The 27,892-nt window shown below is 31.2% G+C and overlaps 1 protein-coding gene across 1 annotated transcript in view; it reads left to right on the plus strand.

Annotated features, from left to right (window-relative positions):
- Positions 1–4,732: 4,732 nt before the first annotated feature.
- LOC118202802 (uncharacterized) overlaps positions 4,733–27,892 on the plus strand; it is a 45,877-nt gene continuing 22,717 nt past the window's right edge. The window contains exons 1-4 of the mRNA XM_085819204.1: positions 4,733–5,037; positions 10,255–10,306; positions 10,434–10,543; positions 10,631–10,670. Coding sequence (XP_085675330.1) covers positions 4,971–5,037; positions 10,255–10,306; positions 10,434–10,543; positions 10,631–10,670 — 269 coding nt within the window. The 5' untranslated portion in view covers positions 4,733–4,970. The remainder of the gene's footprint in view (positions 5,038–10,254; positions 10,307–10,433; positions 10,544–10,630; positions 10,671–27,892) is intronic.

A 27,892-nucleotide genomic window follows, 5' to 3' on the forward strand; every position in this document is an offset into this window, starting at 1 on the left:
TAAAAGCACAAGGAAATGACGGAACACTGTAGATGCGTGCTTAGATCCATATTGAAGAATAATTTTGATTGCGTAGTATTTAAAGAAATTGGCAGTTTTAATTCCACTTTTATTTCCAATTGATATTTGTGGCCACAATCACTTGGCACTCTAGTCGTGCCTTTCCACAGAAGATTTACATTTTTGATATTGTTGAGATAGAAAGCAAGCCAGCGAAATTACATCTTAGCACAGTAGAGAGCAAAATCTGAAGTGCGTAGTTATGAAAGATGGAAGCACTCGAAGAGAAAAGTTTTGGTTTACAACGACAGTTTCAGTTCTTAATTATTACGTCATCAGAGTTGCGCGGGCCATAGAGTGATCTAGAAATGACGCAATGCAGAGAAGTTATTACGATTTTAGAATAGAGAGGAAGAATTAATGTTTATAGTTATATTATAATTCTGATTCATATATTTTTATCTTACATATATATATATATATTAGCATTTCGTATAAAATATATACATGGATGCATTTTTAAATTTTAATTGCATTAAATTCCTATATATCTATATACTTATGAATTTAAATGCCTTAAATATATATATTAAATGCATTAAATATACATATATGTATGAATATATATATATTATTACTGTTTAGCTCTCATATTTGTTATCTTTCTTCCAGAAACATTTGAATGCTGTCTGTACTAGCTTCAAAATTTTAAAGCGCATATCTCATTTTAATTAGTGTGATGTATCATTATGCTGTGCATGAATTGGTGTCTACCTGGTTGAGTGTTTTGTGGTTGCACTTGAAGTAATAGAGATTCATGTCGAATCCCTATATATATGATATATAGTTATTAGAGGAAAACTTTTTGTTTTAGGGAATATGGCTTTATTTTTTAAAATAGGCGGTCAATGATATTTAAATACTTGGTATTCAACACTAGCAGTCTCAAAATATTATATTCCCTCCTTCCCAAACTAGTTAGGTCGAAAGTTTTGTCCCAAATTATTTGCTACATTTCAAGTAGGTGGAGTCAAAATAACCTTCGATGCAGTTTAGTAGTTCAACATTGACAAGAAAATTGAAATATTTGACGAAGAAGTTCCGTTAGTTAAGAAGGCTACATATCTTGGGGTGGTTTTAAACCACAGATTCACCTGGAAAGATCATATTCACACTATTAAATGTAAGACCTCTTATACTGTCAAAAATCTCCTTCCACTAATAGGTAAATACTCCAGATTAGATCTAGGAAGAAAGAGACATATCTATACGGCAATAATCAGACCAATTTTCTACTACGCTTCTTCCGCTTGCGCTACCTACACTCAGAGCGACATGAAAAAATTACAAGTCAAGCAGAACAAGCTACTTAGAATCATTACAAATGCGCACTTCTACGTATCAAATGAGACCTTGCACAGGGACTTACATATCGACAGAGTAGAAGAATTCCTTCACAAGGCTAATAAAAGTTTTTTGAAAAGGCGAGAAAATGTTCTCATATGCAACATTTCAAAGTGTTTGACTATCAGATCTTTGCAAAGGACTCACGCATCAGACCACTCGCGGCCTCCCTCACCCGAGACTCAAACTTTCCTACGTAACTTTATCACGAGTGCAGCGTCACTGTATATATGTATATAAACCTTATTTAGTTGTATGTAATTTTATGTATTCATTTTCGATGCATAATCTCATGTATTTGTTCAAATCTAATAAATTGTAATGTAATTTGTGTAACTTTATTATGCCACACATTTATCACGAACAACTGAACACGTCAGATTTTCACCCTGCCATCGCCTCTCCTGGTCTTAGGCTGCGTCTGTATGTTTCTCTACACTTGTGACGTCTTGCAGTCACCCCCTCTTCTCACTACCAAGCCTCCTTTCACTTGTCATTGCCACCTACCGTCATGTGCCCTCCGGGCCAAGAGTCGGAAACGTTGCGTCAAAACAGCAATATCCCGGCAATATTAATGATGATGATGATGATAAAATTACACAATGTGCTACAAGGAATGTAACGCTGCATACTAGATTTTCATTCTCAATATTTACATTCCACAAATGTAGCACTTATTTTGGGACAATTTTATAGACGCAAATATAGAGGGTTCGCATGCCGTTAAGCCACGCCCCATTTTGTAAGGATTATACCCCCCTGATTTCAGAAAGATCGTGTTTATGTGATTAAGGCAAAGCCTCGAGGGCTGTCTGCCTAAGATGAAGGATGTCTTCGTGGAAAAATTACTGAGGTAAACTGGCTCATATAGACGAGGGAGATCATTGAATTTACATTTAATTAGCCCTGAAAATTTTAAGCGATTACTGATGGATGAGTCATTACAAAATGTAGTGTGGCTTAAGGATGTGCGAAAGCTGGATTTTTGAAACTAATTTGGTACATGCTTGGTAAGTAAAGTAGTTCTTGGTTGATAACGTAGCGCCCTGAAAAGTCTGGAAAATGTGCAAACAGAATCATAAAATCTTCAGCATCAATAATCAGCAAGGCATAAGCCCTATGGAAGACCATCAGCAAAAGGAACAAGAATAAATAAATAAAATGACTATTAAACTCATTAATAATTTAAAAATTAAACAGTTAATTATTATCAAATAAATTAATGTTTATAAATTGTTATTTAATCAATAACTATTATATAAATAATTAATTATAACTTAATTGATAATTATTATATAAATAATTAATTATAACTTAATTGATAATTATTAGATAATTAACTATTATTTATTGAAATAATTAAAAATTGAAGTAATTAAAAAATTTAAATTAAATAAAATGTAAAGAGATAAATTGAAATTTAATAAGCGATTTTTAATATAATTTTATTGTTAAAATAAAATTTTCGAGATAAAAATTTCTACTGAAATTGTTATTCAATTACATAAAAGAAGCGCAGCAGCCTTCTTATTCAGGACTCCGGTGCGTACCGACTAGAATTATGATTTATTACAGAAACTAAGAAGCACCGGAGCCGAAATCCTGTGGGTTCCGGCTCAATTTAAGCTCAGATCGTAGGGGGTGAAAAAGTTATTTTATCATCACAAAAATTAAATATACTTAAAATATAGCTGATGAAAATTCCAGGGCGAAGCAGAATGAGGGTATGAGTGGGTGAAAACAAAAAATGAGGGGAATCTTGGTGAGAGAGAAAGTTCTCTTTGACCGTGGCTCTCTTCTGATATAATTATTCCCATAAAGCAGATGTGTATCAGGGGTAAAATGAGTCCTGAATCTGACTCCTAATTATGAATGTAAAGCTGCTGTTTACGCTTTCCCCCACATTATTGAATACTGTGGGAAGACGATGTATCGGATGTGCTTGAGCAGTTTATCTCATTCTTTCACTCTTATTGCATTCGCTGTCACGTATAACGCACATTTAAGAACACAAATTTTCCTTTCTGCGAGGATAACTAACCATCGATAACAATACACTAGATTCGATGGCATGGCGAGAAATTTACGCTTTCCTAAACAAACTCCAGCAAATTTATTGCCCTTCTTAAAGGGAAAGGTTTCCGCATGTGAGTGAGGGGACTTTACTTGAACATCTCATGTTCTCATGAGTTCGTATTTCTAGGGAAATAGAGTATTGCAAGGTCTGCTTATTGTTAAACTAAAACGTTAGAAGTTCTAAATTTTTTATTCCCTTTAAATTGTGGTTCAGTTTTATAAAAAGAAGTACCGTAGCTCATCTTATTTAGGGCTCCGGTGCGCTCCGGCTAAAATTGTAATTTATCTTAAAAATTGAGAAGTACCGGAGCCGGGCTCCGGAGCAATTTAAGCACTGATAATCAGTACTCAAATGTAGCAACTAATTTGGGACAGAGGGAGTATATGATTCATTGTGATTAATGTGGCACATGTTATTATTATATGCTGTAGGTAATATTGAAATACTTGGTATTCATCACTAACAGGCTTAAAATTTTATATAAGATTCATCGTAATTAATGTCATGTAGGTGATATTGAAATACTTAACATTATTTTGAATATCTGTAGTGCTGTGTTTACTCTTCAGAGCTCTAAATCTGCATTATTTAAAATTTTACTTTTTTAATATTTCCTAAAAAAGTATTTTATATTAATTAATAAAGAGAAAAAAATCTTCAGTACCTAAAACCACATCTTTTTTAGAAATACTTTTTCTCTTATGTATTAACAAATGTTAGATCATCATTTATTAATTTCTTAATTACATATTTAATAGTGGCTCCAAATTATTTTGTTGCACAGGACAACTGATATAAATACGATGAAAATTTTGCGCTGAAATAGTTTATGTTCTGAAGCTACCTGTTAACTTCGTACTATATAAATAATTTAAAAGTAAAACATGTGCTCTAACTTACCCTTAAATTAGAATAGGTAACTCAAATAAGTACAATTAAAAATAGCGTATATCTAGATGAAAGCAGGAATTAAAATCAGAATCAAGTAGCTGAGGTTATAAACGAAAAAAAAAAAAAAAGGTAACTTGAAAATTCATGCTTTCTTTCTAAATAAAAATATTTTTATTAAAAAGAAATATATAATTTCTGACTACTACAGATTAATCGTTTCTAAATTTTGCATATAACAAGACAATTATTTCTCTCATTGTTAACTTCGCAAAGTGTAGCGGAATAGTAGCGCCCTCTTGCGGTCAGTAGAAGCTTCACGGAGGCCACCGAAAACACAAAAGAATATTTTCACATTGGCCACTTTGAGTATAAGTTGGCCTTGATTACGTAGCCTTTACGTAGCTAAGTATTAACTATAACCGATACGTATGGCGCAATGTTTTAAAACTCGATAGCAATGTTTTTCTCGATAAATTGAGAAAATAGAATAAATGTTTGTCCAGTTCTTTCGTGTATCATTTAGTTTGTTTTTGAATTTTTAGCTTCGATTTTTGTAATTTCTGTCTTTATTGGCTGTACATAAATATTGATAAAGCAGATGGAATGCACGTCCGTTAAAGCTTTATTAAAACAAGTTTATATTGCTCATATATCAAAAGTCAAAGGTTAGCAATCTTTAAGTTGTAATTTATTTTTTAAATAGTAATGCTAGCTTTAGTGTAGAATTGGATGCCCCTTCGATTGGCGACATTTTAAAAAAAATTTTGGCGATGAAACCTCACTTCTGAAGTTAAACGATAATTTTTAACTTAGTTTCAGCTTCTCGATTTTATTTAAATGAAAATAGATTGATGTGTACATGGACATATTTAAGGCAGTGCGCAATGCCTAGTTTGTGCAATTCTAGGATTTTTTTTAAGTAAAAACAGTTCGATGTGTATGGACACAGATCTTATGCAATTCTTCGACTTCTTATTTTGGTTTTGTGTAGCGGCCATCTTGAAATTGTGACTTCCTGGCCCCGATCTTGGCGTCAAAAAAGAATCGCCAATAAACAAGGGGCACCCAATTGTAAACTTTTACCAGTAATGATTAATCTAACAATGCAGTGTAACTGAAATCTTAACAGTGTATTTGCTACACTTAAAACTTTCAAATACAGTGTAACATAGTGTATTTGAAAAATCTTATTATTTTCTTATTGCATTTTAATCTAGCTACATATAGGTAGATTAATTATTATTATCGTATTGCATTTTAATCTAGCTACATGTAGGTAGATTAAAATGCAATTTAAGATAATAATAAAATATTTTCAACTACAAACATTTTCTTATTGTTATCTTGGTAAAATCCTGGTACACGGTGCAGCCTTGACGTGACTTTGAAAATCAACACCAAAAAGGAACATCTATATATGTATACTATACACTATATAATATGTGTGTATATACATAGTATATATACTATATACATAGAATATACTATGTTTAACTATATATTTTCTATGAATGACCCGTTAACTACTCATTGTATATGTCCCGTTTTTACTGCTCGTCATAAAATTGCCAAAAGTAGCCAAATCCTGTATGCACCGGACACTAGGATTAAACCCAATTTAAATGTAAAATGTCAAAATACACTTTTGACAATGCAGGAGAAACTTTCAAATACACTACGTAGCTAGATTTTGGTGTCGGCGATAATTTTCAAAGTCTCGTCAAGGCTGCACCGTGTACTAGGATTTTACCTTAAATTGTATCTTCGAATGCAAAAAAAAATGCTGAATTTTGTGCATAATTTCAAATAACTTGTTTTTATAATTAAAGAATATATAACTGTGATGCTCACCAATGATTTTTACATTAGTTGATATCCACTAAGAATTGCTTTTACACGCTCCAGTGGCGTAGCTTGGGTGGGGCAAGGGGGAAAATCTGTCTCCAGGCACAGTGTGTGAAATTGATGCTACAAATTTTAGAATGAAATGTTTTCCATTCTTGGAACACAGAAAGGGGCACAAAATCTTTAGTTGTCCCCGGGCATGGAAAACCTTAGCTACGCTTGTGACACGCTTACAGGTGATTTGAATTTTTTTTTATTATGACAAATACAATCTCGCTGTGTGCAACACAAATACAGAGTATGGCTAACAAAGATAGTTATATGTAAAAATAAATAATAAATTTAAATTACAGATATTTACAACATTAACAAAAGATAAAAAATACAAGCAATTCATAGGCAAATATTTAAAAAACTCCTCAAGTTGGTTGGAAGGTGTAACTTAAGTGAATCAAAAATGGCAGCAAAAAACCAAATGTTTCACATCTTGTGGCTGCTACTAACAGTCGCATAAATCATTTGGTTGAAATTTAAACCTGTGTAAATATTTAACAACATTTTCAGTGCTTAATAAAATAACTTTAATAAATTTTAGATATAAACTTGATGCAGTATTTTAAATAAGCTGTTGTACTATGTTATACTATTGAGAGTTTTACTATGTTCTGTTATGAAGTGGATGTACTAAAAGTGTATAAATCTAGCAACATTCTGGCAAAGTTCGTTCAAATTAAACTGTATTTTTTAAAACAGTGCTGCTTGTTTTATTCAAGTATATAGTAAATTATCTTTAAGGTAACCATGATTGCAATAATGATTCTTCTGTGGAAATGGTTGTCTTATAGTTGACATTATTATACTGACTACAACGTGATAACCATTATAGGTTTTTTTTCCCATTAAAGCCATACCATGCATTTTTAGCATGATATTGGCATATTTCGGCTTGTTTCTATGCTATGCTACACTTTAATCTCAAAAACTTGCTTTTTTTTTTTTTCAAGTTTTCTTTTTTTTTAGAGGTATTTTTATTTATTTATTTTTTATTTCATCTCTGAAGCTATTTTCCAGAATGGAGAAGCACTAAGAATTCTTTCATCAAAATGAATTTAGGAAAAAGTAGTTATATTTATGGCTTCTTAAATGACTTACTAAAATTTAAAAATAAGGAGTTAATAAACATAGATTAAGCAAAAAATTATCCTAAGCAGAAGTTACAAAATTAAACATGGCATTTAACATCATAGTTAAAAGATGCATACTTCTTTAGTGCACACAGTCTGAGTTTTGATGGTAGTGCCTCTTTGGCATTTATCAGCAGACTGAATATGACATTTAGAATCCTGATCAATGAAATAATAAGAATGATATACAGTACAAAGTCCGAGATTTGGAATTGTCGCAACTTTGATGATTTCAAATTTTGGATTTTACTGGATATTGAATCATCAGTTCAAACCTAGTACCGTCAAAAGTCTTTAATCCGGACTCGTCGGTGATTCCGGATTATAGATCATCAATTTAAATCTGGTAAGATGTCATGCAGAAATTATAAAATTAAAAATATGAAACCGTAATTTATGAAATAGAGCAATTGTGGTCTAAAGGGTATCAAAATTTACAAAAAAAAGCTTAATATTTATTTGTTTACTTATTATTTGTTTAAACATTTCTTTCAACGCACGCATGCTTAAAGCATACATTACGCATAGTCGAAATTAGAAAATTGCAACCAGAAAACTATTTGATGTATATTCGTGACATTTATAATGACGAGGAATTTGATTTAAATCATATGAAAGATGGAGTACATCGAGATGAAATACTACATTTGGTAAGGAATTATAAGCCAAATAAAATAAAAACATCTGCCCTGAAGATGAGGATGGTGCTGACCCCCCCCCCCCCCCCCCGCAGAGCAGCATGAAATTGATAAACAGATTTCGGAATGGTTAGAGAAACAAAGGATATACCTTTATCCATTTTTTTGCAGCAATTCCACTTTTTGTTTGAGGGACATCGAAACATGCTTTCGTTTTGTAGATCCTTTGACAGCTCCAGAATCGGAATTTCTTTTTGACATAATCGAAAGTTCAAGCTTACTTTTATAAAATTTCTCTAACAGTCTGCAAAAAAAATAATAAGCCGGATCCAATTAGAAGATTAAGGAACAACGCAATCTGCAACATTAACTGAAATAGATAATTTTAGCTTAGCTTATACCGTTCGTTATACATTAAATGCGCATGCGTAAACGTATTATGCGCATGCATACACGCATATGTGCATGTGTAAAGGTATTACGCGCATGCATAAACGCATAAGCGCATGTGTGAACACATTATGCTTTGACGCATGCGCAGAAAGTTTGTAGCTTTGAGGTCCGGATTATAGATCATTCCGGATTATGGACGTCTAGATTAAAGACTTGACTGTAACATGACATATAGAAATTAAAAATATGAAATAGTGGTTTATGAAATAATGAAGCATTTATGACCAAATTTGCAAAAAATTTAAATTTGCAAAAATCAAAATTTGCAAAAAAAGCCAAGTATTTGTTTGTTTATTTTATTAAACATTTCTGGTAAAAATATATTTACGGGTACCACTCGGTGAAAATTGGTGATTTTTGCCAGTAAATGGATACCAAGTTTGTGCAATTCTTTGACTTGTTAATTTGGCTTGTATAGCGCCGATTTTTGCGCCAAAGTTCACTTTCTAAACTGATTTTTGTAAAGTTATCCTTTGTTTGGACAACTACACCACAGACTATAAAGAGGTTATGACACATGGCTACAGTCCCTGCTAGACAGGACTTTTCTGAGAAACGCAATTCTGGTAGCACTGGTTTAAATGGGAGGATTCCTAGAAAAAGCCCCGTCTGAAGTGAAGTCCCGCCTAGCTATGGAAGTAATGTTGCGGCTACGCGAGATTCTTTCAAACCTCGCCGAAAATGTCCCGGATAAAGACAACGAATCAGACGAAAGTTCTGCTTCTGAAGGATTACGTGATCCCAATTTGACCGATAATCGATTACTGTTTGCCGTTCAAATCTTTGTAGTAAAGTGAGTATGGTAACCTAGCTACATGTGTTTCCTGGAATTGTGCGGGTGCTGAGAATTGTCCCTTTCGACGTCAAGTCCCACGTAGCCGAAACATAATGTGATTGGGACCTAAGTGTGGGTTGTTTTCTTAGTAAGCAGCCATGTGTGTTGGCAATGTACTACAGTACAAAGTCTGTAATCCGGATGTCCATTATCCAGAATGATCTATAATCTGGACGTCCATTATCCGGAATGGTCTATAATCCGGACCTCAAAGCCACAAACTTTTTTTGTATGCTTTACACTTGCGCGTTTAATGCTACACATGCACGTTTAATGTTTACGCATGTGCATTCAGCACAAAAAACAACTTACATTGAAAGAAATGTTTAATAAAGTAAACAAATAAATATTAAGCCCCCCTTTTTTTTTTTGTAAATTTTGATATCCTTTAGATCATAATTGCTCTTTATTTCATAAATAACGGTTTCATATTTTTAATTGTATAATTTCTGCATGACCAGACTTAAATTGATGATCTGTAACCCGGAAAAACCCTTAATCCGGAATTGCTGAAGTCCGTCGAGCCCAGATTATGGACTTCGTACTGTATAAGCATACCATTCATAGAGGAAGCTGTGCTATGGGAAACTGAGAAGAATCTGGGAGTTAGTATCACAGCAATCGAATTGAGAGTACTTGGGTTCCTGTCAAATTGCTGTAGCGTCTGCAGTTTATGGTAAATAAACATGGATACAGAGCACGACTGCGTACTTTTTAAACTTAACTCATCTGTTTTTAATAATGTATATATATATATATATATCAAATTCTCAATAAATAAAAGGAATTTCTTCTAATGTTTTTAAACTTATATTTTAACAGTTTGAGGTTAGTGTATATTTTTTTTAAATTTCAAGTTAGTGCATATTTTTTGTTTTAAAATAATTTTTAATGATAAATATGCATAAAGGTTTTTATTTATTTTAGCTCTTGAAGAAGAAAATAAAGAGTTGAAATTGAAATTACAGGAAACTAAAGAGTAATATACATTTGTTAATTATATTTGTTTAATTAAAAAAACTAAAATATTTTGTTATATTTTATTATTTATATTTTGTTATTTTTCTCATTTTACTGAGTTTGACAAGTATCTTATGTGATGGTAGGAAATTGCATGAAAATGTATCAAACTGCAAACGCTGTGTGGAGTTGGAAGAAGCATTTAAAAGCTGTAAAACAGCTCTGCATGAACAGACCAAGAGACTGGAAAATATTGGTAAAATATTTGCTTTTATTTAATATTAAAAATTCTATACATTAATGAGGTATTTTAAACATTCTTCCTACCCTTTTTTAATTTCAGGTCAAAAATTTTGTGTATTTAGTGGCCTAGAAAGCACAGGGTATGGTTTTTTCTCCTACTATTTTACATATAATAATGAATAATAATGTTTTCTGTATAATAATGAATAAAATATTAAAAGTACTATGTAAATTATCTAAATATTTGCATTATCTGTTACAAAAAAAAAAAAAAAAGACTTAAATTTCTGCTAGAAAAGCATAAAAACTATGTTAGGAATCTAGAATTAGGCTAATCTTACATTTCTAAATATTCAAAATAAATAAATAAATAAAAATAAAATAAAATGCATTTTTGTTTTTTTACAATTTGGAATTTTTTAAAAAGATTTCTTACATAGCATGCCAAAATGGATAATAGATTTTTGATTAGTTTAATTTTTCACATTTATTTCCTGGCAGGAAAACAAGCTTATAATCAAGCTTTAAATCTTAAGTGCTTTTGCAAATTACACCACATGAAATAAGATGTCTTCATAATAGTGCCTCATCATAAAGGTGCCCTTGTACTTATATTATAGATTGTTACTTTAACCTTCCAGCATGCGTGCTATGCACAAAATTTAAGACAAATTCGGTTTTTAATGCACACTTTTCACATATCACAGCTGAGACATCTGAATGTCATTTCTATTCCTCCTTTCAACCATTCCCCACATTATGGAATGTGCCAAAAGGAAGTCATATGACATTTTTTTGTTTTTTTACTGAGCTTTTGCGCTACCTGGCAGCTTCTTCACAAAAGTTACGACACGAGTGTGGTCGTCGGGGAAAATTCGGAAAATACGTTTTCTCAAATATTTTGGCATTTTGCGTTATTAATTGATGTGTATTATTTTAATTTGTTTAAATTCAAGTCTATAATTTTTATATTGGTTTTCATGGTAAAAAAATATGTACAATCAGCTGAGTTTGCTCGCATTCTTCAAGAATTATCTGATGAAAAAGAAGGCAAGGAAACACTTTTGGATGTGAGAATAATAGCACTGTTACCTGAGTAGCCTAATTGTGGAAATAATGTGAGTGGCACAAGTGATGGCACCGGAATTGAAATAACAAGAGCTGTGATGATCTACAAGAGATTTTTATTTCTGACAAGTTGTCTTCGATTCGATGACAAATCAACAGCACAGGACAGATGAATATTAAAACTAGCTTGGATTTTAAGATATAGTTATTAAATAATAATTTTTTAAAATTTTTATAATGAAATATATCATTGCTTTTCCACCTGACTGGTTTAAAAGTTTAAAAATAATTTACTATCATTTAAATGTGACATCATTTGTATTTTGCAGTAATAAGGTTAATATTTTATGTTTAAACAAATTTATTATCAGTATTCACTCATTTCTGTCATTTTTCGTGCCAAAAACGGTAAAATAACAGATGTCGTAAAAAATACGACGCGCGCATGCTCATGTAAAATTCCCAAACGCGCATACTGGAAGGTTAAAATAGGCACTTCAAGGCAATTGCTATGCCTTTCCCATTAGCGGTTATAACTCATGTCATCATATTGGCATAGCATTTATTTTCTTCATGTCGCTTGATACTGTAATTCAAATCAGCTCTCATTTGCATTCTATCTGGGAAGCAAAACACGTTAAATGGAAATGAAGTGGAAAAAAAAATAATTGTCGCACTTTTTTCTGCAGCTTGCTGTTCTTATGGTTGTGAGTCAAATCGAGCTGTGAAATAATCTTAGTTCCTATTTTAAACTAACAGTCAGCCACTGTTCAAAAAGAGAGAAACCTTCATAAAGATACATCAATGTAAAGGAGCCCACAGCCTTATGGAGATAATTTTTAACTTGAAAAAAAAAAAAAAAAAAAAGCTATTTTGGTAAGGGTGCTGGCACTTTTATACCAGGGCATCCTTAAGAAAGCCAGGTTTTCATTCGCATTACTAATTAATTACAGAATGGATGCATTAAATCTCTACTTCCACAACACTTTTATGAATAATGGGGACTTTTTATAAAGTGTCAAAAATTTATTTTATCCCCTGCTTAACTAATTAATCAATAATACACAGAAAATCAGACTTGCATAGTGGTTCCCCAGCATGAAGGTGCCTGCAGCCTTATGAAGGTTGCTTATTCAAGTTAGGAACTCATCCTCATAAGGATGTAGACCTGCATAAGGATAGGGGAACCCTTATGAAGCAGTTCATATGAAACATTAGTACAGTCAAAAGTCTTAAATCCGGACTCATCGGGACTTTGGCGATTACGGATTATCGATTTTTCCGGATTCTAGATCATCAGTTTAAATCTGGTAAGATGGCATGCAGAAATTATACAATTAAAAATATGAAATTGTAATTTATGAAATAAAGAGCAATTGTGATCTAAAGGATATCAAAATTTACAAAAAAAAAAAGCTTAATATTTATTTGTTTACTTTATTAAACATTTCTTTCAACACGCGCATGCGTAAAGCATAAATTACGCATAGTCAAAATTTGAAATTTGCAACCAGAAAACTATTTTATGCGTATTCGTGATATTTATAATGACGCGGAAATTGATTTAAATCATATCGGAGTACATCGAGATGAAACACTACATTTAGTAAGGAATTATAAGCCGAATAAAATAAAAACATCTGCCCTGAAGAGGAGGATAGTGTTGACAGATCAACTTCCAGTTCATTGCGCGCTGTGATGTCCCCCCCCCCTCCCCCGCAGAGCAGTGTGAAATTGATAAACAGATTTCGGAATGGTTAGAGAAACAAATCACCTCTCTGTCACTTTCTTCATGCCTTTACCCATTTTTTGCAGCAATTCCACTTTTTGTTTAATGGACATCGAAACATGCTTTCACCTTGTAGATCCTTTGGCAGCTTCAGAATCAGAAACTCTTTTTGACATAATTGAAAGTTCAAGCTTACTTTTCATGAAATTGCTCTAACAGTCTGCAAAATATAATAAGCCAGATCCAATTAGAAAATTAAGGAACAACGCTATCTGCAACATTAACTGAAATAGATAATTAGATAATTTTAGCTTAGCTTATAATGTTCATTATACATTAAACGCGCATGCGTAAACGAATTATGCGCAAGCGTACACGCATATGCGCATTCGTAAAGTTATTACGCACATGCATAAACGCATATGCACATGCATGAACGCATTATGCTTTGACGCATGCACAGAAAGTTTGTAGCTTTGAGGTCTGGATTATAGATCATTTCGGACTATGGGCGTCCAGATTAACGACTTTTGACTGTATATCATTTGCATGGCTTCCAACTCTCCTAGTTTTTTCTGTGAAATTACCAATTTTCCATAATATTTTCTGGTAGATGACCATACCTCTGTTTTTAAATTTTAGCCTTCACTAAGGAAAATGTTTTCAAGCAGTAAATAAAATTTATTGAATTTATGAAACCTTTGTTGAATTCTTCCATACTTAGTGATTTTCAGCATAATTTTGTCTTACTAATTTCATTTGACCTAGCAAGTTTATTCACACAATAGGATGTGCATTGATTGTTAATTTCAGTTTCGTTGTATCTAAAAGTACTCTAATAGATAGATATTGACCTTCCTTATTGAGGATTTTCGTAGGATAAATGTGCAAGAAAATTGCAAAAGGAATTTAGCGGAAGGATGTAAAATTTAAGATATCTAATTAAACATTAATATATTTTACATAAGAGTTATATTATAAATGCAGTAAAAGTCCAATTATTCAGCATTCAAATAACCAGAAAGCTCAAGTAACCAGAATATTTTAGAAAATTCCCCTCCCCCAAAAAAACTTAAATAAAGTAGAGAATGATAACACTATTATAGAGGTCCTTATATTATTAGCACATTGTCACCAAATAACGTAATTGAACACCCAAAATGGATAAGCATGATCATAAGAAGCACATTCATAAGACTTTTGCCTTGTTTATAAAGCCAATTATTTCTCGATAAGCCTGTTTCATTTTTGTAAAGAAGGGTACAAGTTCTGTTTTTTCATCACATTTTGGGAAAAAAAAAAGTGATTAATATTTGGGACCTGCCTTTTGTGGGATATTTGAGTAGTTTCTAAGTTACAGGATCTTAGCATCAAGAAAGACACAATGTGCAACTTCATTTCAAAATGGATAAATATTGGTGTTACAACATGAAAGACTGCAATAAATGGTTTAAGTTTTTATATGCTATGTAAAATTTGTATCTATATATGTAAAGAATGATCTATTCCATTAAACATCTGCAAGAATGATTGGTACAAGTTTGGCAACATCTCTGCCAACTTTCATGTTTGGCAGGATTTCATAATAGAATAAGATATTTTACTTTCACATTTAAGGCTTATGACATACATTGGCTTTTACGTCTGAAATACATCTTCTCTCCCCCAAATCTCATGTAATTTTAAATGTAGGATTTTGATATTCAAGTTGGTAATAATAAAAATAAGACTTTTTATAATTTTAGACCAGAAATTTCTTTCATTCATTTGTCTTTTCTACTGTGAATTTCAATTTTTATATACACAGCTACTCTGAATTCAGCATTTTACAAATTTTTCTTGTTTATTTATGGGAATCATGCAATCCCGAGTAGTTCAATTATGTGAATCATGCATTATGCATTATTAAAGTGAATTTAATTCAGTTTTGGAGTTCTTTTGAAATGACATTGTTATGCAGTCCAAAAACCTCCCAGGAACTCCTGGTGTTTTTTATTTCATTGTTGGCAGCTGTGGATATGCAAATGCATGTAAAAATATAAAAAAAGACATTATATTATAAAATAAGCAAATTTTGCCTTCAAATATATGGAGTATGAAGAAATTAGTAAAAGGAGAAAGTTGTCATTCTAATACAAAGGAGTGTTAAATTATGCAAATATTTATGCTTTGGCTTTTTACTTTCTTGTAAGAAGTAAAGGAAGTATTGTAATCACGAAAAATTCCGGGTATCATATTTCGACGAAAATATCCATTTTGACCACTATTGTATGCAATTTAATGGTGTTTTTGCGTGACATCTGTACGTAAGGACAGAATAAAGGACTCTTTCCCCCAAAAAAAATTATAAAACTGATTTAAATGTGAATTCTGAAGAGATTTATTTTGTGGCATCTGTACATACGTATGTATCTGGCATAACTCAGAACGTTGAAATATTGTATATAGAACTGCAATAATATGTAGTTGCGCACCTCCCTTTTTGGTTGCAATCGGACGCACAAAAAAGTGTGTATATAATTTGTTTGAAAGAATTTGTTTGAAAACAAAACACGAACATGCCTAGTTATTTTCCCGCATTAAGCTGCAGAAAAATTACCATTAAAGACATAAAGTAAGAAATTTAAAACTAATATTTCACAAAGACCAGAAATTGAAATTCATAATTAATAAATTTCAAACAATCATAGAAATGCAACAATAAATTAAAAAATTTTAAAACCGAAACATTTCAAACAAGCGAAAAACCCCTCTTCAAAAATTATGAAATTTAAAGAAAAATAAATAAAAACAGAAGAGGAATTCAATCATTCTCAATGTCACTTCATCAGGGGGAAGGAACTGTGAAGTTAATTGAAATCTCTCTTATACAAAAATCCTTGCTTTTCTGTATCCAGAATTAGCCGATGAACCAATGTATTTAAATTATAATTATAATAGTTCATCCGAAAATTCTGGCCCTTGCCCATAGCAAGTGGGAAAAAAAAAAAAAAAAAAAAAAAAAGAGTTATAAACATTAGAATAATCTTAAATAAAGAGAATTCTATCCCTTTAAAAGAATTGAAAACAAAAGTGAAAAAACAAAATACTTCAGTGAAAAAGTTTTTTAAAGTTAAATGTGAATCTTTAAACAGAAAATCCAATGAACTAAGATGTAGTTAAAAAAATCTATTTAGGCCATACAAAACAAAATTAAGAACTCCCTTCACTTTTAATACATTCTAGTTTAAATTTGCAAGGCGATACGGAATGATACGTACATTTTTGCCATCTTGGTTTCATTGGCGAAACTAAAAAACTTTGGCAAGAAACAAGTCACTCAGAAGGCTAAAATCTTGTACATAAATGTAATTTTGAAACTAAAAGGAAAACGTTAAAATATTTCAAAGAAAATTTAAAAAAAAAATTTTTAAGTCAAAGAAACAGAAGCCATACTAATTGAATGAAATTAAAGTAAAATTTTTACTCTTGCAAAACACAAAGAGAAATAAATAAAATTATTTAGTGTAAAACCTAATAAAATTTAGAAAATCTTAGAAAAGAATTCTATTTTCTTAAAAGTATAGAAAGTGAAAAAACACAAGTGAAAAACAAAATACTTCAGGGAATAATTTCTTAATCAAAATGTTTACCTTTAAACAAATAATCCAATGAATTAAGATGTAGTTGAAAAAACTAAATTCATTGTTGCATTTCTATGATTATTTGAAATTTATTAATTATGAATTTCAATTTCTGGTCTTTGTGAAATATTAGTTCTGAATATTTACTTTATATATATATAAAAATATTTACTTTATATATATATATATATATATAGATATATAGATATAGATATAGATATATATTTATATATATATAGACATATACCCACTATGTTACTTGGTTCCCTGATCTCAGTTTTTTAATTCTTATATGTTGGTAAATTGCACATTTTTTCCTTTAAAAAAGTTTGAATTATGTTCTTATTTTCTGGTTAAGGTTTTTATGCTTTTAATTGATCTGCATGCAAATAGTGTGGCGTTTTTGTATGGGTTCATGGATTTGGAGTGATTAACTACAATACTTGATGAAGAATGAAAACACGATTTATTAGCAGGTATTACTCAGGACAACTCCAAAAACACATTTACAGTCGTTGAAAAACTACGACAAGCACGCTGAAACAATCAACAACACAGCCATTAGTCTATAACGTTGAACACAGCTTCACGGCAAAGCACTGGATTACAGCTCCTGACTCGGTTCGGTCATTCTCAGAACTCTACATACTCTTGAGTCTCTCTACACTGCAACTCACAATGCACTCGATGATACACTCGTGATACTCCAACGGCCAACTTGACACTAGACTGATGATCAACTCGATGGACTAGGCACTGACTGCTACTCCACGTGCAAAGGCAGGGTTTATATAGCTTTTAGGCTGCATTAGAGAACATTCTGAGCCAAACTGGTAAGAATTCGTTCTAGAAGGTTCTCCATCCATCTATGTCATATCACCAATTTTATTGCCAAATGGGCAATTTCATGCCATTTTTTTGGCAACCCTAAACCCGCTTTGTGGGGAAGCTTTCTTACCGCGGCTGGGCTTTTTGTAACAATAGTTATAGAATTGTCAACAATTTAAAAGTTTTTAAATGTGGCTAAGCCTAATTTTTGTGTACTTACAGCCATATTTGTTTACTTTTGAAACTTAGCAGAATGGTGATTTCAATTTCTGAACCTTTAGTGTCTTTTTACCAAGACCTTTAGTGTCTTTTTACCTTTTTTTTTTTTTAATTAAACTTTCATTTTTGTGCACAGAAAAATCTGCCTTGTTGCCTGCTGACCAAATTGCATGTTTTTGCATAGAAGCTGTAATTTTAATTGTAAAAAAAAATATGTACATTGTTTTAACTGTATTTGGTGTTTTATTTTTTTCTATATTTTTCAATTTTTAATGAAAATATTTTGACGTTTTATTTATTTTTACCTTGTTGTGAACTGAGAATAGAATTAATTGAATGAGAAATCTATCTCTAATGAAATTCGAGGATATAAGTGTTTCGTATTAGCAGCAAATATTGTTGCCAGTCTGTTTCTGTTTAGGTTTATGAGTAGTGCATGTGCATTAGGTAAGCGGTGCTGAATCGTCTGTGAAAAACTGTTTCTTTTTTTATTTGTTTAATTTTTTTAGATCATTTTAGATTTATTATAGTATTTGAATAGAACATGTGGCAGTGATTAGATAATTTTTCAGGGTTCGTACGATCCTTAAGAGTCCTTAAAAGTCCTTAAGTTTTTTGGATTCGATTTTTGGTCCTTAAAAGTCCTTAATTTTGGCCAAAACCGGTAGAAGGTCCTTAATTTTAATTCTGTGAAATTTCTGTCTGTTTTTACGACTGCGATTTTGAGTGTGAATTAGCAGTTTGGAGGTATATTTTTGGCGATTCACTAATAATGAAGTAATAACTAAAAGTTATTTGAATGGGTTATGATTTCCTATTTCTAATATAAATGGTGGGATACTCGAGTTTCTGAGCAAGAAGCGAAACAAGTATCTCGAAATTATTTCACTTTTTCTACTGAAGAGCTCTTAAACAACTTTTTGCTTTTGGGGATGTGAATTCTTTTATCGAACAGCTCTAAATTTGGCGATTTTTAAGATCAGTTTCTATAGAAAATTTTAGTTTCCATGATTTGGGAATTTTTCGACGATTTTTTTAAACATTCTAACATTGATAACTATCATTAAAATAATGGTAATATATTGAAATTGTATTTAAAAAATAACATATTAATTAAAAATATCTTCTTTTTAATTTTTTCATGATAAGAGTTTTTTCATGTAATTTTCTCAGAGTGTTCAGAATTCTCAGAATATGCATAAGTTTTCTCTCTAAAATTAATTTCACACTTTTTCCATCTGATTTTTTTAAAAAATATTTCTGGCTGTTTGCTGTTACAAAATTGGTAGGCGTAATTTTTCTTCCGGACATTAGACATTAAAACTTGGAAAGTTTAGAAGGATTTGAAAGCAAGATTTATAGACCCATCATTCCAGAATATTTTAGAAAATTGTGACAAAATGAAAAATTTCTCTATGGTATTAACACGTAATGGATGTATTTTGCAGAAAGTTTGCAATGAATTTCTTACTTTTTGGAGAACATGTGGAAGAACAATGAAAACATAATATTTGAATGCTTTACTTCTGATACTAGAATCTTTTTCTTAACATGCTTTTTCTTCCCTTTAATTTCTCTACTTTTCACTAGACACAAGTATGAAAAATATTAAAAATGCTTCTAATCTTATGACATGGACAGGCATTATAGAAAGGAATTTTTTATTAATAAAGAAATTGAAAACTGGCAATTTAAAAGATTCATCTAATATGACTTAACCACTTAACAGATTCTTTTTTCCGTCATATTATGACAAAAAATAAGCATATTTTTGATAAACATTTTTATGAAAAAAGTCATTATATAAACCCAAATCAGCAGTCAGAACTATTACAAGTATTGAATTTATTGATTTATGCTAATTTTTATCTCATCGTAAAATATTTCCTTAAAGTTGGCTTTTTTCGAACAAGTAAGCGAACTGGAAAACACACTTTACAAAAATAGATGTCAGAATTTAAAATGTTTTATTGTTATTACATATCTGTTCGATTCCAAAGAAGAATTATTAATATCAAGTTCATAAAAGTTCCAAATTTGCATTAGATTATCTATACTTTCCGTTTCTTCATCACTAGAGAAGTCAGACAACAAACTGTCATTACTTCCAGAATCATTTAGTGAAATTTCAGATTCACTATCTGAGTCAATATCAGAGTTATATCTTCAGTTATAAGCTTCTCATTATCATTCATTTCTTCTTTTATTTTAGCTCCAAATTTAAAACAAATAGTATTCGCAGTAGCCGGAACACCGGAGCTAGTGAAAAGAAATTTCGCGCCTTTATTTGCGTAAAAGAATTCAGTAAAACCTAACCTTGAAACCAGTTGTTTTGCAATTCTAACTTTACTGGACTACTAGCGCCATCTGTTAGAAACATTACACACTAAACAAGCAAAAAATTCGGGCAAATCAGTGTATTAGACTAGAAAAAAGTTTTGCCCGAGCGCTGCTCGGGAAAATCAAAAAAGTGCCATTTACGAGTACCCGAACGGCGTTCGGGCAAAACTGGGAAGTGGTTAATGCATCATACACAGGTCTGACGCTAGGCATTTTCTCACCTGGTGCAATCACATGGAATATTAAACTTATCTCTGTAGATCCTAAATTTTGCTGACTAGTGCCTTTCTAAATTCTGCTTCCAGTGCCTGCTCTAAATTCTAAAAGTTTTGCCATTTCTACATTTTGTTGCTCGGTGTGTCACTAACTTCTAAAAATTCTGCCACATTAGCTCTGTAACCGGCCCTTTCCACATATAGTATTTCCTATTTTTCCTGAATGTTCATATTACTAAAGAAATAAAATTAGCAGCTTTTTCTATGCATTCTAAATGCATGTAATTTTTTTTGAATAACAGAAATCTTTAATTAAGTCCAAAAATTCTAAAATGAAAAGGAAGCACGTTGAAGAAAGAAACTGAGAACATACAGAGAAAGAAAATTATTCTTCAAATATATATACAAGTATTAGTATGTAAATTACCCAGTTGTTTATATTTTCAGCCTTTACTATAATTTCCCATTTCTATTTCCTCCCCAGAATGCAAATCGCTTAAACAGTTTTTAAACTGAGGTTTTTGGCGTGTAAGATAGAATGTGTTTTTAATCTCCGCTTGCTCGTTGCATTAGTTCCTGCCAGCTCTGATAATTTGCAACTTTTTGTCTTTGCATTATCGCTGCTGACATTTGAATTTGTTATGACGATAGAGTTACTGAGCCAGCTTAAATTAAAATTAAATTGTATAGTCTTTGACCACTAGTCCACATTTTTTTTGTTTGAATTTGATTGTTCTTGTTTAATTACATCACCATAAATTGCATTTGAATTGGTTAGCATAAGAACGTGCCTTTAAGTTCTTTTTAAATAAGAGGCTTATTTAAACGTTTGTCTGACTTTGTAGTTACTTTGAGATATAGCGATAACTTGCTTCACGTCTGTCGGGAGTTTTTGGACTATTTAACTTTTACCAGATCAATTAAACCCTCATAGGTACATTGTGGAGAGGTTGACAACTTAGGAGATAAAGTACGCAGAAACTAGTCAGAACATTGGTTTGTGTATTCAAACAGATTTTTAATTGTTAGGAAAGATGTTTAAAGAGAAGAAAATTGATATAAATTAAGCCAAAATGTCTTTGAAGGCTTCAAATTAAAAAGATGCATAAATATTTTGTTGAGTGTTGTTGCTACAAAACATAAATGTTTTGTAGCTACAAAAGGCATTAAAAGCTACAAAACTACAAAACATAAATGTTTTGTAGCTTTTAATGTATAATTATCCTAATATCGTTTAAGAATCAATGACATAAATTGCATGTATTTTAAAGTGTGAAATTTTATTAGATTGTGATTTTAATAGGGACTTTTAACAATATTGTTAAAAAATAAGTAAAATTTAATAGTAATCATGTAAATCCATACTGACTAAGGTTTTCTAACTACCTAATTTAATTTATAACTAACTGCTTACTCTTAAAAATTATCTCTGCATAATGAAGTGAGTTATTGCCTTTCATTATTCCTTAGCGTGGCACAAGATTTAAACACAAAAATGTAAAAATTCATGTGAAACTTATTCTTAGTATCTAGTGAGACCTAAAATAATACAGAGCAACTTAGTGTCACCTCTGGTGCTTTAGTGGCTTATTGGAACCTTAAAGTATATTAACTTGGTTACAACCCCTGGAACTCTACACGAAGCTACGACACTAACCGCAACAGACAGAGCCCAACTAACTTTCAAAACTAGCTAACCGTGCCCACATCAGGCCTCTCTTTTGTTCTGATCAGCAGGTCTCTCTCTACGTAAGGAGCAGCGGTGACAACAGCCAGTCTTTTGTTATAAATTATTCTGATTATGATTTTACTTCTCATTTTAAACTATGACGCTTGACACAAAATCTACCTGCTATTTAATAAACCTCTAGATTGAGCAAGTAATGAGACAAAAAAAAAAAAAATCAACATGAAACTAACTATTAGTAAAATGTGAATAAAATGTTACTTATGTTCTTTCAAATATACTGAACTATTGTAAGTCTAAAATATTTAATGCTGTTTGATAAATTTCATAAAGTATATTTTATGCTCAAACTAATTTAATTATGTTAATTAAGCTATGTTTAATTATACTGCATCCCACTTACGGATCTATATGTTTTTTGCGTGGTATTACAAAAGTGAAGTTCAGGCACAGATAATATTTTAAGTGAATTTATTAATTTGCTATTTGCTCATAGGTCCTTAATTTTTTCAGTAATGATCTTTAAAAGTCCTTAATTTCCATGTGCAGAAATGTGTACGAACCCTGTTTTTCAGATGATGTAATTTTCGTGCATGCTGAGTGATAAAATGAATGAGATGTAACACTGTTAAGTGAATCTAGCATCAGAATGTCGCTATGGTAAATAAATATAGTGAATTTTAAAGAGTGTGTTTATTCTATTATGGTTTATGCATTATCGATGAAGTAGATTAAATTCAGTTGAATAAGTTTAAAGGAAGAGTGTATAATTTAATATTCCATGCAAGGAAGTTGTGGTGTACACATCAGATTTTTTTTAATTTAAAAAGCCTATTTTGTAAAAATTACAAAATCTAACTTTTTACAATTTTCCCTTGTCTTTACATTTATATTTAGAATAATATTATACTCGTTATAAAACATAAAATACCAAGAGTTAACTTGTATAAAACAAAAATTGAGTGAGATATTTAATTTTAAAATTCATGATTTTTAAGAATTTTTCAGTGTTAGGAAACAGAATTTAGCCTTAGATTAAAAAAAAAAAAAAAAAAAAAAAAAAAGAATAAATCGAGATTTTTTTATTTCCATTAAAGGTTGTTGAGTAATATTTCTCTATGGTTCCCTAATATGTAACATTTCTCAATTTGTAATCTTTATAATTAATAACTGTTTGATGTGGATTATGAAATGAAATGCTGATTGGGTCATTCACTTTTTATGGTATTTTAACTATGTCTTCCTGAAAGAAAGATTTCTCTGCTATGAGGTTTTAGTGTGATCATGGTCTACCACAGAAATCTGTAAGGCCCTGGATTTTTTGTAGAAATAAATTCAAAATTTATTCGATGTGAGAGACCAATGAAATGGCTACCATTATCACCTAACTTAAACCCTCTAGATCTGTTTTCTCCTCTTTTTTTTTTTTTTTTTTTTTTTTTATTATTATTATTATTATTTAAAAGGGGCTTTATCCATGAAGGACTATTGTTTCTTTTTGCAATTTTGCATTGGTTCACTATTAAATGTCCATTTAACTTTTCAAACTGTTGCCACCAAATGTTAGAGTCCTGCATTATATTTGAAGAAATTAAATAATGTAAAATCTGCATAAATGACAGGGATAAATAGAAGGGCTAGGTCATTTCTTTGTTCGACTCCTTGCCGATGCGAGCCTCATGGAGGGGGTGAATTCGAAGTAATCTGACGTGTCTGTGTTGCACCTGCTCTGATTTCGCACGTTTAAAACTAGTTTCATTCAGTTACGAAAGGATTTTCTGGAGGTCGCATATCCCAAATTAATTTTAATCATACATATTTGTTTTCTATATATATTATATATAAATAATTATACAATACTTATATAAATAATTTTATATATAGTTTTAGTCAGTTTTCTTTTTAAATTCTATATTAAAAGTATTCGTTATGTAATATGGCCTTCTTGTGCTGTAGCAACATGCCATAACACTTATAGAAATACGAAAGGAAGAGATATTGTATTTCATGCTTTCCCAAAGGACAATTTGCTTTTGACGAAAGAATGGATACATGAATGTCGAAGACAGGATTCTATTAATGTGAAAAACGAAAGAATTTGTGGCGAACATTTTCTGTGCAGTGATTATGAAGATGACATAAGAAATCGCTTGCTTGGATTGCCACAAAAGAAACTGTTGAAATGCAATACTGTGCCGAAAGTAAATTTATCGCGTGCAGTAAACGAAATAACGCCAAGAAATCGGAGACATTTGAAAAGAAAACTAATGCAGATTGGTTTTGGAAAACTACACGAATTAAGCCCAAAGAAAATTTATTTTGAGGACGAGAACGAAATTGAAGCTGAAAATAATAAATCAAATGTGAAAGATTTTGAAATAAAATTCACAAGTGACAATGTCCTAAGTGACAATATTCCTGAATGCTTTAAGTGTAAAGATAAATAAGAATGTATTGATAATTTGAAGAACAAAATACTATCCTTAGGAAATTGTAATGAAATAGTGAAAAATAGAGAAAAAAATTTTAGAATGTTTGCTCAGTGACAAAGATGGTGGACGACATCTAGAAAGAAATTTGTATCGGAAATTCAGAAATTAAAATCCCAAACAGCAAAATTTAGGAAAAAACAGCACGGATCGGAGAATTTGGAAAAACGGTCTAAAGCTTACTTTTACAAAGACGCAGATTAACGCATTGCTAGAAAAGAAGGAAAAAAATCAGGTGGACTAGTGAAGATATTTCGCGTTGCATTGTCATTAGAGCTCTGTCATCTAAAAGCTACGATTTTTGGATAGAAAAAATAGGAATTCCTTTACCTAGCACTAACACATTAAGGACATGGTGCGCTAAATTTTCATGTAGTCCAGGAATTCAGAGTGATGTTTTTGCTGTAATGAAAGAACGATGCGAATATTTTAATTCTGTAGAAAAAATATGCGTTCTCGGTTTCAACGAAATGCATATAGATTCTAAACTCTGCTATGACTCTAAACTGGACCAAATTCTCGGTTCTTTTCAAAAGATGCAGTTTGTTTTAATCAGAGGTCTCATTTCGCAGTGGAAACAAACAATATTTTTTTTGATTTTAACACACCAATGAAGAAACAACTTTTTTCATCCATAAGACATATTCAATCATCTGGAGTAGAAGTGAAAGCAATAGTGTCTGATTTAGGAGGATCTAGTACTTTGTGTTACAAATTTCGATTAATAGTTCTCAGTTTCCAAATACAGTATTGCAAACGAAAAAAAAAAAAAATATGGGTTTTTGCAGATTTAGCGCACTGCTTCAAATTACCGAGAAACCACACGTTTTAGGTAAAGGATTTGTTTTAGAAGATGGAACTGTTTTAAACGTTGATATTATCAAAGAGGTTTTAAATAGAGATTCAGAAGAAATTAAATTGTGTCACAAAGTAAAACCAAATTATTTAATGGTCAAGGGAAACAAGAGACAAAAAGTCGTTCCAGCGAAAACGTTATTTTCAGAAACTACCGCAAAAGGTATACTCCACCTAACAGGAAATCAAAAAGCATCTGACTACTTTGAGTTAATCGACAATTTTTTTTATGTTATGCATTGTACCAAGCCATACTCTCCTTTAGATAAAATACTTAAAGCAGCCTTTGGATTAAATGAACATCATGAAAAACAAATTCAAGTTTTGGAATTAATGAACAAAGTCATTGGTGGATTAAGAGTTCAGGGAAAATCCAACATACTGCCTTTCCAAAAAAGAATAATAATTTCAATAAATTCTCTTTTTGGCCTACACCAGGATTTGAAATCAATGCATGATGCTAAATATATTTTAACCTCTAGATTAACTCAGGATACACTTGAAAGTCTCTTTAGTCAGATTCGAGGGCTTGGTAGGTTTAATGACCATCCATCACCTAGTGAAGTTATACGCCGCTTAAAGCAATTAATACTCACTAATAAGCTGCCAAATTTATCTTTAAAAGTGTGCATGACTAAAGAAAGCAGAAATATTGATTCATATGTAACATCAGAAATACTTGAAAGGGCTTTGAAAACTAAGGAGGAAGGTGCTTTTCCATTAAATACTATTGATGATTTGATTTTGGATATTATAGAGGAACCTTCTCTTATGGCTTGGGAATTAGAATTGAATTCCGCCAGACAATTTTCGACCACCGAAAAAGAAGCATTAACATATGTTGCAGGTTATATTGCCTACCGTGTGCGAGACAAAGGCCCATCAGTTTGAACAATATCTAAAAATATTGCTGATGAACCAATACTTTAATTCAGAATGGATTAAATTATTGTCCTTAGGAGGTTTGACTACACCTTTCCATTCATGGATGAATACAGTTTACGAGCTCGAAAACATATTTTGTGCAGTTCATGGTACAACTTACTATAAATAGAAGCATGTAATTGGCTCTTTAATTAATAAACTGAAGAAACATTATCCTGAAGTTAACAGAGAAGCAATTCGTTTATTTTGCAGAGTGCGAACTTTTATTAGAATACCTTTCTTAAATAGAAATGCATATGTTTTTTCCCCAAAGAAAAGCAACCCAAAAGGCAAAAAAGTGGATTGCTACGAATGTGGCAGACAGTAAATAATATTTCAACAATTTGTAGTTGCACTGCGACTGTACAAGTAAGTATATATAATGTGTTTTGATTTAAAATATTTCTAGATGACATTTTAGAAGTTAATAGCGTAAAGAATATTTCAAATGAGAACTAATTTTGTTAAGTTATTGTTATTGTACCCTGTGTTATAATTGATTCGATTTTGTGCTAGCTTAACATTCTAAATAAAATATAATAATATAACATTAAAGTAATTGGCATAAGAAGACCTGCATCCTTAACCTCCCCTTTTGAAAATTAAATAATTTTTTTTAGGTACTGTGAGTAAAGTTGTTTTGTCTAAATTAAGATCTTACATGTATTTATTTCAATATAATATTAATGTAAGCCTAAGTTACAAAGTTATTAAAAAATATATGTTATTATATTGAATCGGTAAATATACCAATGTAAAATTTACAATTAGGCTGAAACTCAAACTTAGATTAGCAGAAATTTTGAAAAATATGCCAATTTAAGGTTGCTTTTTGATTAATTTTAAATAGCTGTTATTATAGTTATTTTAGAAGCAGTATTAGAGTTCTCTTAGTTAAATCGCAGATAAAGAAATGATTAGAAATAAACAGGTATTTAAAGAAAAAAAATCCCTGCAAATTAAAAAAAAGGAGCTTTATGTTAAGAGTAGCGTATTTTATCTGTTTTTATAAGTACTATTAAATTTTTTAATGTTCAGTGTAAATCGCATACTGCAGTAACATTGTCTCTTCTAAATTATAACTATCTTTCACACACAGCTAATTTTAAACGCTGGTTCTTCAAATTTAAAACACTAATTTCTATGCTGTCAATTGCATCTCCGCGCTCAGTGTCATCATGGCTACGTCATCACTCCCCACTGCCTGTTTCGGGGGAAAAAGCTCTATGAGCTAGCCCTTCTCTTTTAAGTCCTGATAAATGTATGTGTATTTCTCGCATTGTGATAAAACAATGGTACATAGAGCCATTGCATTTTGAATGACGTAATCCTACTGCGAACATGGGCATGTGGAAGCCCAAATTTGAAATTTGGAATTTGTTTTA

The sequence above is a fragment of the Stegodyphus dumicola genome, chromosome 1, assembly GCF_044657685.1.
Source record: "Stegodyphus dumicola isolate Sdum_Otavi_A_Nest chromosome 1, ASM4465768v1".
Classification (NCBI taxonomy): domain Eukaryota; kingdom Metazoa; phylum Arthropoda; class Arachnida; order Araneae; family Eresidae; genus Stegodyphus; species Stegodyphus dumicola.